This window comes from Chlorocebus sabaeus, chromosome 16 (assembly GCF_047675955.1).
Source record: "Chlorocebus sabaeus isolate Y175 chromosome 16, mChlSab1.0.hap1, whole genome shotgun sequence".
Taxonomy (NCBI): Eukaryota; Metazoa; Chordata; class Mammalia; order Primates; family Cercopithecidae; genus Chlorocebus; species Chlorocebus sabaeus.
The window spans coordinates 5951846-5967408 of NC_132919.1; the positions used below are offsets into that span (position 1 = coordinate 5951846).

General features: G+C 46.7%; 1 protein-coding gene across 7 annotated transcripts in view; it reads left to right on the top strand.

Annotated features, from left to right (window-relative positions):
- The window catches only part of WSCD1 (WSC domain containing 1), a 388346-nt gene extending 375006 nt beyond the window's left edge, over positions 1-13340 (top strand). For all 7 annotated transcript variants that reach the window (XM_073004640.1, XM_073004639.1, XM_073004641.1 and 4 more), the window contains 2 exons: positions 6747-6947; positions 9238-13340. In XM_073004640.1, the coding sequence (XP_072860741.1) occupies positions 6747-6947; positions 9238-9590 (554 nt within the window). In that variant the 3' untranslated portion in view covers positions 9591-13340. The remainder of the gene's footprint in view (positions 1-6746; positions 6948-9237) is intronic.
- The last annotated feature ends 2223 nt before the right edge of the window (positions 13341-15563 follow it).

Genomic DNA, 15563 nt, shown 5'->3' on the forward strand with positions numbered 1-15563 from the left:
ACACTCCATCTCAAAAAAAAAAAAAAAAAAGAGCAAGGACAGAACATGACATAATTCTCTAGTAACAGACCTAAAAAAAAATGAAATGTATGAAATACCTGAAAAGTAATTTAAAATAATGATTTTAAGGAAACTCAGCATGATACAAGAGAATACAAATAGACAATTCAATGAAATTAGGAAAACGTTTTATGATCCGAATGAGAAATTCAATAGAAATAGATATCATAAAAACAACTAAATGAATCTGTTAGCTGAATAATTAAAATGAATTTTTAATGAATGAAATTAATGATCTAGTCTGTTACCAGAGCTCTCAACTGTGTTTTCAATTTTATATCAAAACCTATGGGATACAGCAAAAGAAGTTCTAAGACGGAAGTTTATAGCAATAAATGCCTACGTCAAAATAGTAGAAAAATTTTAAATAAGCAACCTAATGACATACCTCAAGGAACTAGAAAAGCGAGAACAAACCAAACCCAAAAGTACTGCAGGGAAAGAAATGATGAAGATCAGAGCAGAAATAAATGATAAAATTCAACGTCCCTTTATGGCAAAAACAATCAACAAATTAGATATAGAGGGAATGTACCTCAACACAATGAAGGCCAATATGTGAAAAACCCACAGCTAGTATCATACCAAATGAAGAAAGGGTTGAAAACCTTTTGTCTAAGAACTGAAACAAGACAAGGATGCCCAGTTTCACGATGTCTTTTCAGCCTAGTAACGGAAGTCTTATGCAGCAATTAGGCAAGAAAAAGAAACAAAGCGCATCCAAATTGGGAAGGAAGAAGTCAACTTGTCCCTGTTTGCAGATGGCCTGATCTTACATATAGAAATGCCTAAAGGTGTCACCAAGAAACCCTTAGAACCAATAAATGAATTCAGTAAAGTTACAGGGTACAAAATCAACATGCAAAAATCAGTAGCATTTCCATATACCAATCGTGAACTACTGAAAAAGAAATCAAGAAAGCAGTGCCATTTAAATAGCTATGAAAAAATACCTATGAATAAATTTAATAAAAGAGATGAAAGACCTCTGCAAAGAAAACTCTACAACACTTAAGAAATTGAAGAGGACACACAAAAAATGGAAAGACATCCCATATTTATGGATTGGAAGAATTAATATTGGGAAAATGACCACACTAGCAAAAGCAATCAACAGATCCAATATAATCCCTATCAAAATACCAATGGCATTCTTCACAGAAACAGAAAGAAACAATTCTAAAATTTGTATGGAACCGCAAAAGACCCTAAATAGCCAAGGCAACTCTGAGCAAAAAGAACAAAGCTGGAGGCATCACACTGCTGACTTGAAAATATGTTACAAAGCTTTAGTGACAAAAAACAGCATGGTACTGCTATAAAAACAGACGGATAGACCCATGGAACAAAATAGAGAACCCAGAAATAAATCCATGCACTTACAGCCAACTCATTTTTGACAGAGAAGCCAAGAACATACATTTGGAAAAGGACAGTCTCTTCAATAAATGGTGTTGAGAAGACTGGATAACCATATGCAGAAGACTGAGTCTGTACAAATAGTGTTGGGAAGACTGGATAACCATATGCAGAAGACTGAGGCTATACAAATGGTGTTGAGAAGACTGGATAACCATATGCAGAAGACTGAGTCTGTACAAATAGTGTTGGGAAGACTGGATAACCATATGCAGAAGACTGAGGCTATACAAATGGTGTTGAGAAGACTGAATAACTGTATGCAGAAGACTGAGGCTGTACAAATGGTGTTGGGAAGACTGGATAACCATATGCAGAAGACTGAGGCTGTACAAATAGTATTGGGAAGACTGAATAACCGTATGCAGAAGACTGAGGCTGTACAAATGGTGTTGGGAAGACTGAATAACCGTATGCAGAAGACTGAGGCTGTACAAATGATGTTGAGAAGACTGAATAACCATATGCAGAAGACTGAGGCTGTACAAATAGTGTTGGGAAGACTGAATAACCATATGCAAAAGACTGAGGCTATACAAATGGTGTTGGGAAGACTGGATAACCATATGCAGAAGACTGAGGCTGTACAAATGGTGTTGGGAAGACTGGATAACCATATGCAGAAGACTGAGGCTATACCCCTATCTCTCTCCTTATGCAAAAATCAACTCAAAATGAAGACTTACTTAAATATAAGACCCAAATCTATTAAACTACTAGAAGAAAACAGGGAATATTTCAGGACATTGGTCTGGGCAAAGATGTTTTTGCTTTTGAGATAGGACCTCAAAAGCACGGACAACAAAAGCAAAATTAGACATATGGGATGATGTCAAATGGAAAAACTTCTGCACAACAAAGGAAACAACAAGTGAAGAGACAGCCTGCAGGATGGGACAAAATACTGGCAAACTATTCACCCAACAAGGGCTTAATAACCAGAATATATAAGGAACTCAACAACAAAAACACCAAAAGCATCTGATTTAAAAACTGACAGATGATATGACATTTATCAAAAGAAGACACACAAATGGTCAACAGTACATGAAAAAATGCTCAGTGTCACTCATTACCAGGGAAATGCAAATCCAAACCACAATGAGATATCATCTCACCCCAGTTAGAATGGCTACTATCAAAAAGACAGAAAATAACAAGTGCTGGTGAGGATGTGGAGAAAAGAGAACTCTTATATACAGCCGATGGGAATGTAAACTAGTACAGCTGTTATGGAAAACAGTATGGAGGCTCCTCAAAAAAAAAAAACAAAACAAAATAATTGCCATATATGTGATCCAGCAATCCCACTGCTGGGTATATATTCAAGGGAAAGGAAATCAGTATGTTGAAGAGATATCTGTACTCTCATGCTTATTGCAGCACCATATACAATAGCAACGGTATGGAATTAACCTTAGTATCCATCAATAGGTGAATTTTTGAAATGTGGTACATATACACAATGGCTAGTTAGCCATAAAAAAAGAATTAAGTGCTCTAATTCACGGCAACATGAATGAGCCTAAGGGACATTGTGTTAAGTGAAATAAGCCAGGCACAGAAAGATAAATACCACATGTTCTCATGCATATGTCAAAGCTTAAAAAGTTGATCTCACTGACATGGAGAGTAGAAGAGTGGTTACTAGAGGCTGGGAAGGGTAGGAGGGAGGGCAGGATAGGCAGAGGTTGGTTAATGGATACAAAATTACAGCTAGATATGAGGAATAAGTTCTAGTGTTTTATAGCACTGTAGGGTGACTACAGTTGACAATAATTGATTGTGTGTTTTCAGGTAGCCAGAAGAGAGGATTTTGAATGTTTCCAGCTCAAAGAAATGATAAATGTTTGAGGTGATGGATGTCCTAATTACTTTGATTTGATTATTAAACAATTTATACATGCATTGAAATATCACATTGCACCCCATAAAGAAGGCGTACATTTATCACGTGTCTGTTTAAAATAATAATAAAAGTGTTTATTTTTATTTTATTTTAGTTTAAGTTCTGGGATACACGTGCAGAACGTGCAGGTTTGTTACATAGGTATCCATGTGCCATGGTGGTTGGCGACACCCATCAACCCATCATCTAGGTTTTAAGCCCCGCATGCATTAGGTATTTGACCTAATGCTCTCCCTCCCCTTGTCCCACACCCCACAGGCCCGGGTGTGTGATGTTCCCCTCCCTGTGTCCATGTGTCCTCATTGTTCAATTCCCACTTGTGAGTGGGAACATGCGGTGTTTGGTTTTCTGTTCCTGTGTTAGTTTGCTGAGAATGATGGCTCCCAGCTTCATCCATGTCCTTTCAAAGGACATGAACTCATTCTTTTTTAATAAAAATATTTTTAAGTAAAAGAAAGAATCACCTGGAGGGCTTTTTAAAACTTCAGTTCCTGGCCCACACCCCTGACAGTCTGATTCAGGTGGTCTGAGGTGGGGCCTAGGAATTTTTATTTCTAACAAGCTCCCAGGTGGTCCTGATGAAGGCAGTCCTAGGACCCCATTTAGCGTGGAACTTTATGAGATCATGCCTATTCTGGATTCAAAGGGAAAGACTAGCAGCTTGAATATTCTCTCTATAAACATTTCTTGAATTTTCGTTAATTTTTAGAACCCTCAATAATTAGGGGTGCAACTGATTTAATCTGCTCATTCCTTTTTTGAGGCAAGAAATAGTTCATCGAATGTAATAAAAAAGTCCAAAAATCTTTTAAGAGTTTTGATTTGTAATCTTTCCCTTGTAGAAATAAGAGAAATTAAGTTAAACGAAGTCTGTGTTTTGTTTAAGGATGAAAAACCTCAGACAAGTCTATTGGCATAAAATTTGGCAAAATCTATTAAAATGTGCTTCTCTGTTGTCAAGCACTGCAACATTTTCTCCGGATTTCTTTCTTGCTTGCTCTTACTCTGTCGCCCAGGATGGAGTGCAGTGGCACGATCTCAACTCGCTGCAACCTCCGCCTCTCGGGTTCAAGTGGTTCTCCTGTCTCAGCCTCCTGAGTAGCTAGAACTGCAGGCACCCAGCACCGCGCCCAGCTAATTTTTGTATTTTAATAGAGACAGGGGGTTTCACCATGTTGGCCAGGCTGGTCTCAAATTCCTGACCTCAAGTGATCTGCCTGCCTTGCCCTCCTAAAGTGCTGGGATTATAGGCGTGAGCCACCACGCCCGGCCCATTTTCTCTGGATTTCTTAACCAGAGTTTGGTTTAGGAAAGTTGATGCTGTCAGTGACGTCCTAGAGAAACAGAAACTTCCTGAGCTTGGCATTGGCTTCTGGAATCACTCATAACAATCCTGGTTCTGAGAAAAAGCTATCGTTGTCCATATAGCCCAGCCTCATCGTCCCCGGGAGCCTCGAGTGTTACAGGCGCCTGCGGGTGAGGGAGGAAGTGGTCACATGAGCACATGGCCCCGTCCACTCTGGCTTAGTCCCCTGGGACTCACCCACTGTGCCCAAGCTACCCACCTTGTTCATCTCCAAGGCCCTTACCTTATTCAAGCAGCTGGCTGTTTTGGTCTCCATAGGGTAAGTGGCCCAATGACTGGTATTGACAGCTGTAGAGGTTGGGCTGACACTGCCTCTGAAATGCTTTAGAGATACCTCACACACATCTTTGAGCCTTACAGCACCATTAGATGTAGCTAGTGGCCTCAGAGCACTGACAGAGTGATAACACACACACACACACACACACACGCACAATTCACAGAGCATCACCAATGCCCAACCGCCATATCTATTGTGGTAGGTCGAATGTGGTCTGCGCTGCAAGGCAGAATAGCTGTTGCTGGAAGAGGCCGAGGCAGTATGGAAGGCACCCTGGGTCTCAGGGTTGTTAAAGACCAGATCTCAAGTTTATTCATTCCAGTTTGACTCTTCCTTTCATAGCATTTTCCAGCTGTTTGACAGAATGAATCAAAGCGAGGCCTTTTGGTGTTTGGCCTATGGCAGAGATGAGTTTGAAGCTTGTTGAGTTTCAATGGGTAAACCCGGACTTCCAGATTCAAAAGAGACTTGCATTTTCCAGGCATCAAAGCATCCCTCAGTGCTCACTGCAGATACAAATGCTTTCCAGCCATTCCTGCAGAGGGGCAGGTGGTAGGACTCCTTTTGTTTCCAAGAGCCCAAGATAAGCGCATGAGCACTTATGGAACATGTCTCAGAGCTGGGTGTGTGGGCTACGTGGGATGTGGCCAGGAGACTAGTTTCAGGAGACCTCTTCCCAGGAAGCCTTCTAGGACATCCCACTATTTAGAACCCCTGCTCTTTGTTTCCACCAGTCCCTATAGCCTGCACTTAGGCTATTTCCTCTACTAGAACATAAACTTAAAGACAAGGTCAGAGTCTTAATCCTCTGTCCCCAAAATAAAGTCTAACATAGCAAACACGCAATAACCTTCATTGATAAATGTGTGACTCTGGATGAATGGGTGGGGTCTGGCCTTCTCTGCCAGTAGTCATTCAGGTTCTGAGTGCCTAGTACTATAGTAAGGGACCAAGGAAAGAGAGGGCCCCAGATAGGCTGATCAATGGGAACAAGTCTCCATTCATAGAAACTGGGCCCTGGGTCCTCAGGGCCAGGCTCAAGCACTGTGGATGAGGCTTTGACCAGACCTGCTCTGGGGCAAGGCTGGGCCCTGTCATAGGACCACGGCATCAGGTCAGAGGGTGGATTTACACCTGCTTACAGCCATTGAACCTGTAAGTCAGGATCCTGCCCCGACGGTGGGGAGGTGAGAGGAAGCTGGGGGCCTCACAGGGACACACAGTGGCATGTGGAGAGAGCCCTGGTGCTGTTTTCATGGTGCTGTGTGATCTTGGGCAAGTTCTCTGCTCACCCTGCGCCTCAGTCTGTTCATTCAGCTATGTTTGCAGCTATGGTTCAATCAAAGGTTGTCTGTGATGCTTGCGTAAAATTATCTCTATGAAGACACCCAAAATATATGCGTGCGTCTGTAATGACAGGTCCTCTGCCCCCTGACTCCTGGAAGTCTTCAGGGAATACCTCATCTCATTTCTGTTGCAGATGCCATCTTTCCCCACTGTTAGACAATTCCTGTTGTCACTTCCCCTTGGAAAGGGTCACTCCTGTGGAAGCTGTTCCTGTCACCATCCATAGGTCCTCTCAGTGCCCTCTGTGCCTTCCACAGGGCCTCTCTTATGCCCCTGATGCCAGCTTTCCCCAGCCCATCTGCTGCTGTGGTAGGGGGCTCCATGGACACCATCTTTCACAAAGACCCTCTCATTTTTCCCTGCAGGGTTCAAGGGCGAAAAGGACCATTGGCGGAGCCGACGCACCATCTGTGTCAAAACCCACGAGAGTGGCAGGAGGGAGATAGAGATGTTTGATTCAGCCATCCTGCTGATCCGGAACCCATATAGGTCCCTGGTGGCGGAATTCAACAGGAAATGTGCTGGGCACCTGGGGTATGCAGCTGACCGCAACTGGAAGAGCAAAGGTAATCAGAGACCTTGCAGTGGGGATGGGAGGCTTGTCAGTACAGGCAGGATGCCCATCAGGATGCAGGATCAGTACACACAGGTAGGCACTGCAGGATGCAGGATCAGTATACACAGGTAGGCACTGCAGGATGCAGGATCAGTATACACAGGTAGGCACTCAAACCCCATCCTGCTAGGGACTTAGTGCTCCTCTGCCTGGGCTTGAGCTCATCTCCTCCCCTTGCCCCCCATGCCTGCTGAGGTCCATATGTCGAGGCATTTTACTTAGATGCCAGCTTGATTACCAAGAATCTTCTCTGCCTCTATGAGTGCATAGTAGGGTGATATGCACCCCCTTTGCATCTCTGCTTCTGCTCAGGAGCTCATGCAGGGCTGGGAGAAGAACATGTGGGCTGCACATGGACCTGCTTTGCACCCTTCTGTGTCTTTGGCACCAGGTTTCTCCTTTATAAAATGAGACCTGTGCCTCATGGGGCATTCAAAGAGCAGTGGAGTTCATGCAGGGCTGGGAGAAGAGCACATGGGCTGCATATGGCCCTGCTTTGCACCTTCCTCTGTGTTCAGCACCAGGTTCCTCCTTTATAGAATAAGACCTGCACCTCGTGGGGCATTCAGGGAGCAGTGAGATGATGTCCCTGCCTGGTCTCTGGTCAGAGCTCAGCATGTTAATTCCCTCCTAAGCTGCCTCTCGCTGACTCTTCAGTGTCTGGTCGGGGAATCACATCCGCCCACATTCCAGATGAGTCCAGAGAACACGGCTGTGGGACTTGGTCTTGGTGGTGGGCAGCAGAGCTGGGACTCACACCCAATGTCTTAGTCAGCTCTGGCTGCCGTAACAAAACACCACAACACTGGGGGATGGGGTAAGGGGGTGGTGCTTAAGCAACAGACATTTATTTCTCATAGTCTTAGAGGCTGGGAAGTCCAAGGTCCAAGTGCTGGCTAATTCCATTCCCAGGAGGGGGCTGTCTCCAGGCTTGGAGATGGCTGCTCACTGTGTCCTCACATGTCCCCAAAAGCTCTCTGGTGTCTCTTCTGATAAAGGCACTAATTCCATCACAAGGGCCCCACCCTCATGACCACATCTGACTCTAATCACCTCCCAAAGCCCCCATCCCTAATACCATGATATGGTGGGTTAGAACTCCATGAATTTGGGGGGCATACAAGCCTTTTGTGCCCCAACATCCAGAGTGTCTGATTCTGGGTCACATTGGCCTTTTCCCCACTGCAGCTTTATTCATGGAATCAGTCCTCTGACTCGTACTTGCTGAAGTCCTCCTGGGTGCCAGGCATGGGACAGGGTAGCAGGAGCCCAGGCTAATGGGGTCAGGGTCTCTGCCCTCAAGACACACACAGCTGAGCCTTCGGGTGGTGACGAATAGAGTCTGGGTGGTAAGTGATGAGAAATGAAGTCGGTCAGAAACAAAGCAGTCTCCAGGCAGGGTGGGATGAGAGGGGTAGTCACAGGGGCCCATGGCCAGGCAGGCTTGCACTCCTTTCTGCTTGTCACTGGATCAACCAGTAGGTGGCCTCTCCTGGCCTCCAGTCTTCGCCTTCCCCCATCATCCTCTACCTAGACAGCCCCTGACAGTCAGGCAGGCTGATCTCTGATGCCTCCTCTGCCTCTTGTGAGCTGTATAACTCCGGGAAAGCTGCTTACCTTGTCTTCTGAGCCTGTTTTCTCGTCTTAAAAATAAGGATAGGCCCTGTCTCCTAGGGTCATTGTGAAGATTAGAGAAAGCAAACGCTTCACACAGCATTTGAGGTGTGTTAATAGCCCAATTATGGAAACTTTTTATTGAGATGATTTCTGATATTTGGACCCTGCACACCCCTCCCCAAAAATTAATTTCTTAATTTTCTGGAAAAGAAAGCTCATAAAGTAGGTTACCTGCAAAAGTCCAAGGCCACCCCTGCCTGTGGCTTCACTGTATGTCCTACTGCCTGGCAGTTTCACAGGTTCAAACTGGCAATCAAACCACAAGACACGTATGTGCCCATCAGGCATCACGCTGACTTAGCTTTCTAGGAGGACCTAGGATGGGAAATGGAGCCTGCACATTGTCCTCATCCCACCAGGATGCCCAGAGCTGCCCCCGCCCACCACAGACTCACTGCTCGGCCACCAAAGGGTCCTCCTCCTCCATGGGGAATGCCAGGTTGACTCTAGGCAGCGGACAGTGGAAAACCCTGCCCAGTTCCCTCTCCCGAGCAGCCTCGGCAGGACCGGCAGCCCCGGCAGGGCCAGCCCCTGACTCTGCGTCTCTCCTGTCCTCACTCTAGAGTGGCCGGACTTCGTCAACAGCTATGCCTCGTGGTGGTCGTCGCACGTCCTGGACTGGCTCAAGTACGGGAAGCGGCTGCTGGTGGTGCACTACGAGGAGCTGCGGCGCAGCCTGGTGCCCACGCTGCGGGAGATGGTGGCCTTCCTCAACGTGTCTGTGAGCGAGGAGCGGCTGCTCTGCGTGGAGAACAACAAGGAGGGCAGCTTCCGGCGGCGTGGCCGGCGCTCCCACGACCCTGAGCCTTTCACCCCGGAGATGAAAGACTTGATCAATGGCTACATCCGGACGGTGGACAAGGCTTTGCGTGACCACAACTGGACCGGGCTTCCCAGGGAGTATGTGCCCAGATGATAGGCCCGGCCCAGGCCGCCGCCCCCGCTGAGTGACGCAATCTCACCACGGGGCTGCCCACCCCACTCTGATGCTCAGGCCTGTGGCCTCACTGGGACGTTCGTGGGTGGGGGGCCCACCCTGGTGCTGCCTCCCGCACAAGGAGACCTGGACACGACAGACACACATCACAAGGCAAACACAAAAGGACACACACACCTGGCCACCAACCCACACCTCCTCAGACACACTCAGACACCACTCCAGGCTCACGGCCCGGTCTTAGTGAAGCCACCCACGTGGGGTGTGCTAGGCGCCCCCAGATACAAACGCAGCCACACACAGACGTAACACACAGGTGCCAGGCCGCGTGCTCCTGGAGGCTGGCTGGCTGTCTCTCTCACACAGATACACATGTGCTCCCTGGGATCTAGGAGGCCCTGGGCTTCCTGTGTCTAACCCCTGCGTAGACTTGCTCGTCAGGGTGTTTGAGTCTGGGATGCTGGGCCGGGCGGGCATTTACGCTCTGAGCGGCGAGGACCACTGGGATGGAGGTGGGCGCCAAGACTGTAGCTGCTGGGCTGTGCGGCCCTGGCCGTGTGCCTGACATCCCATAAATGTATGTGTGGTGTGACTACGGGCACCACAAACTCTGCAGCCTTGCCTCTCTTTTCTCTGTGGCTGAGCTGGCCGCACCATGGGCAGAGTTGAGGACTGCCCCCTACCCCGCCCAAGCCAATACAGACACTGACCTCAAGACCAGCCACATTAAGTCTGTGCCCTGCCCTCCACCCCCTTCAACCCCCACTACCCCATGCTTCAGGCGTGGGGCCTCCTTGCCTGGCTTCTTCCTCCAACTATCCCCAGGGAAGCTGGAGATTCAAGTCATGCCCCAGAAGCAAGGTGTAAGCATGGGGGCATGGGGGAGAGGGCAGGAGCTGAAGTTCCAGGGGAGCCCAGGAGCCCTGGGGACCTGTACACCAGCAGATGGGTTTTGGGAGTTAGCACGGGGAGATTGTAAGGGCTGCGTCTCGGAGATCACTGGGACTGATGCCCCAGCCACAGGGGCCCTGTTTTCTCTGGGGACCCACACTGGGGTCATGAGAGCCAGTTAGTACTCAGTCTGACCCCTAGGTCAGGCCCTGCCAGCCTGGGATGGGGGTCAACGTATGCTACACATCTTGGGCTCACAAGTGAGGCTGTGGAGGCCAGGAGGTTCAAGTGTGGAGGGTAGGGGTGCAACCCGGGAGCAACGCTCAAGCTGGCTGAGATACAGGGAGGATTGTGGCAATCCGGTTGCACACTGGCCCCTGTGAAGATGGGGAAGGTGGGTGGGCCTGACCTCAGGAAGCCCCTCAGTGGCTTCTCCAGGCCTAGGATAACCCTGGCTGGGCCCCATGGTCCTGCTCTGGGTCAGCTGTCAGGGAGACCTCCCCTCAGCCTGAGCGAAGCTGCATTGGGAGGAGAAGGCAGGGTGAGGGATTTGGGAGAGCTGGACATTGAGATGTCCTGATCTTCTGCTCCCTAGCCTGACGACGAGGAACCTAGAGCCACCCGCCGTGAGCACAGGTAGGGGGTGGAGGGCCCAGGAGAGATGCCCTTCCCCACATGGAAGCTTCCTCCAACCTTCAGTTTGGCCGGTGGGTGGGTTTGGGCATCTGTGCCCCTGGTGGCCTCTAAATCCTTCCCGGGATTCCCCCAAACCCACATTGATGCAAAGCTGTTCTTGACCCTCCCATAGCATCAACTCAGTTCAGTTCAAAGCTAGAAACACCAAGGTCTTTGAAAATGTTCATTGGCTCAGGATAGCTTCAGCATCTAATCCGCGAAGGCCCCTGATGGGGCTATTTCTCCCTAGTGTTTGGAGCAATTGAGACCCCTTGGGAGTTTCCACACTGCCCTGGGAGGGGTAGCCAGGGCAGACCTGCATCCCAGAGCGAACCTAGATCCTCAAAAGCGATGGCAGGCGTGGCAGCGGGAAAGCCATGGAGGCTGGGAAGGGTAAAGTGTGGAGAAAGGAGTGACTGGGACTGGAGCCGGGGTCTGGGGACAGCAACAGCACCAGGCTTTTCCTGGTAGCTGGGTTGGTACATTGACTGCTGCCAGGTGCCCAGAGATGTCATCTCCCTCCAGGTAGAGTGTCACCTGCTCCTGTGGCCTTGTAGATGACTGTGTACCTTAGTGAAGAGTGCAGGCAAGTAGAACGATAGGGTCAGGGTTCATCCAGTTTATGTTGAGTCACTCCATATGGCAAGGCACTTGGCCCTTGGCAGGTGCTCCCAGATGTTGGATGAGCAAGGGAGAGCAGAGGCCCCGTCAGCTGGCGGTGGTCCTCACAGCCTTCATCCCAGGTCTGCCTACGTAGGAGATCTCATCAGAAACAGGAACAGGGATCTGTCTGTGCTTGCAGGAAAGTCCATTTGTTTTTCTCCAAGTTAGGTCTCATCTACAGCTCTTAGCTTCTCAGTAAAGAGGACACTCTCCCAATCAGCCAAGGAATAAAAGCTGATCTGTATGTAGGGCAGAAGTGTGGCAAATGCATCAGGAACCGGTTAGAATAGAACAGAGAAACCCTGACTGTTTACAGATGCCAACTTTAATAGCAAGGCTGCAGAGTTACACAAACCTGTGTTAAAACATGTAATTTTTATGGATTTCATCTCCTGTTGTGGATCAATTTGGAAAATCAAAATATGTAATTTTAAAAAACTAAAACACATTCTTGTAATCCCAGTGATGTATAAATGAGAGAGAAGAATAGACAGACTTCCAAACCCTGAGAAGAAAGCTGCTTAATTATGTGAACATCTTATAATGAGGTCTCTTGCAGCTAAAATTAGATTTTGAGCGCATGAATATGTGATCATGTTTGCATAGCAGAATGCATCTTCCCCTTAAAAGTAGCAATAGCCACTTGGCTCTTAGGGGTCCCCAAGAGGAGAGGAGAAGAGCCGAGGTTGATTTTATCACTGCAAGAATTCTTGGGACACAGGTTTGTTTTCTGCTGACTTGTTTGGAAACCCACTGGAGGTATCTGAAATGTGATGACTCTAAAGGGGTTCATTTCACTATAGAGAGAAATTGATTTATCTGACCTCCTATTTATCACCACTCAGTATTGGGTGAGTTGGTCTGAACAAGGTGGGGGTAAAGTGGAGTGGAAATAATGTAGAGTCGTCAGACTGAAGGGCCAGGTTGTAGTCCCAGCTCTTATCTGCCATCTTGGACAAGACTTTTCCCATCTCCAGTCTCAATTTCCCATTCATAAAATGGGGGAAGTGGTAGGTCTTGCTGGTTCCATCCACATTCATTGCCCCATTTCCTTTCCCAGCAACCCCCCGTTTCTGTTTGGGGATTCATATGATCTGCCAGAGCCTCTCCAGGGGTGGAATACATGTCCTGGACTAAGCCAATGACACCTTCCATCTTTCCAGCTATGGTGACTGGGTTGGTATGATCTTGTGAGTTAAGGCGATGAAGCCAGAGGGAATTTCAAGACTTTGGGGAAGGCTGGGTAGAAGCTGTTTTAATTCCCCTGTTGAATGTGAAAAAGGTAGTAATATTCCTGGGTCTTTATGATGACCACCTTGGGCCTTGGGATCATGACCAGGAGCCACATGAAGCTGATACCACAGAAGGGAGAGTCAAGAGGCAGAAAGAAACAAGTCCTTGGTGAAATTGTTTAAGTACAGGATCAAGCCTTGCTTGAGGTTGGCCTTACCTCTGAACTTTTTTTGTTATATGAGCTAATAAATTCTGTTTATTGTTTAAGTTGTATTGAGTTTAATTTCTGTTACTTCTAACTCAGAACATGGTGCAAATGAGTTAGATTGAAAAGCCCTGGGGCTCTGACATTCTCTATCTCTGTGGCTGATGTAGATAAAGCCTGAAACTCAGTCCAGCCTGAGCTTGTAGGATTGGGAGGTTACTTTTCACAGGAATTGAGCTGAGTGCAAAATTCTCAATAGAAAGCTGTGTTTAGCCAACACAAGTAGCATTTTTCAGTTGGTACATGGTGAGGTTACCCATATAGCCATAGGCAATAATTTCTAAGATGCCCAGTCCAGACCATCAGTTGTCTCATTTAATGCTTAACCCTTTGGTGTGGTTATTATTTATATCTCTGCTTGAAAAATGAGAGGATAGTTTCAAACTATACTACAAGGCTACAGTAACCAAAACAGCATGGTACTGGTACCAAAACAGAGATATAGACCAATGGAACAGAACAGAGTCCTCAGAAATGATACCACACATCTACAGCCATCTGATCTTTAACAAACCTGGGAGAAACAAGAAATGGGGAAAGGATTCCCTATTTAATAAATGGTGCTGGGAAAATTGGCTAGCCATAAGCAGAAAGCTGAAACTGGATCCTTTCCTTACTCCTTATATGACAATTAATTCAAGATGGATTAGAGACTTAAATGTTAGACCTAATACCATAAAAACCCTAGAGGAAAACCTAGGTAGTACCATTCAGGACATAGGCATGGGCAAAGACTTCATGTCTAAAACACCAAAAGCAACGGCAGCAAAAGCCAAAATTGACAAATGGGATCTCATTAAACTAAAGAGCTTCTGCACAGCAAAAGAAACTACCATCAGAGTGAACAGGCAACCTACAGAATGGGAGAAAATTTTTGCAATCTACTCATCTGACAAAGGGCTAATATCCAGAACCTACAAAGAACTCAAACAAATTTACAAGAAAAAAACAAACAACCCCATCAAAAAGTGGGCAAAGGATATGAACAGACATTTCTCAAAAGAAGACATTCATACAGCCAACAGACACATGAAAAAATGCTCATCATCACTGGCCATCAGAGAAATGCAAATCAAAACCACAATGAGATACCATCTCACACCAGTTAGAATGGCGATCATTAAAAAGTCAGGAAACAACAGGTGCTGGAGAGGATGTGGAGAAATAGGAACACTTTTACACTGTTGGTGGGATTGTAAACTAGTTCAACCATTATGGAAAACAGTATGGCGATTCCTCAAGGATCTAGAACTAGATGTACCATATGACCCAGCCATCCCATTACTGGGTATATACCCAAAGGATTCTAAATCATGCTGCTATAAAGACACATGCACACGTATGTTTATTGCGGCACTATTCACAATAGCAAAGACTTGGAATCAACCCAAATGTCCATCAGTGACAGACTGGATTAAGAAAATGTGGCACATATACACCATGGAATACTATGCAGCCATAAAAAAGGATGAGTTTGTGTCCTTTGTAGGGACATGGATGCAGCTGGAAACCATCATTCTTAGCAAACTATCACAAGAACAGAAAACCAAACACCGCATGTTCTCACTCATAGGTGGGAACTGAACAATGAGATCACTTGGACTCGGGAAGGGGAACATCACACACCGGGGCCTATCATGGGGAGGGGGGAGGGGGGAGGGATTGCATTGGGAGTTATACCTGATGTAAATGACGAGTTGACGGGTGCAGCACAGCAAGATGGCACAAGTATACATAGGTAACAAACCTGCTCGTTATGCACATGTACCCTAGAACTTAAAGTATAATAAAAAAATTAAAAATTAAAAAAAAAGAAAGAAAGAAAAATGAGAGGATTGGGATTCCAATTTGTAATGATTGTCAGTGTATGGCCCTTTTGTAGTTACTGCAACTTCTTTCATGGAGTATATGATGTGGTATTGGAAGGAATTATTTGATAAACTACTTGGATTGGGGATTAGACCTCTTTAGCCCCTTCAGGGGACATGCTTGAGTAACAGCTTATAGACAGTAAACTCCCTTCTAGGGAGGGTAGGTGTAGTTAACCATATAGCTTTGATTTTGCAAAGTGGGACATGCAAGCTTGGGGCAGAGCTGAATTGCTGCTGTTGGAGGAGAGGTAAATGATGCCACTGCGAGATCCCCCCTCTGTCTTTCCCTCTTTAGCCTTCTGTGTGCCAGAAATCGGAGGAACAGAGGGAGTTATATGTGGCTCCCCATCTTCA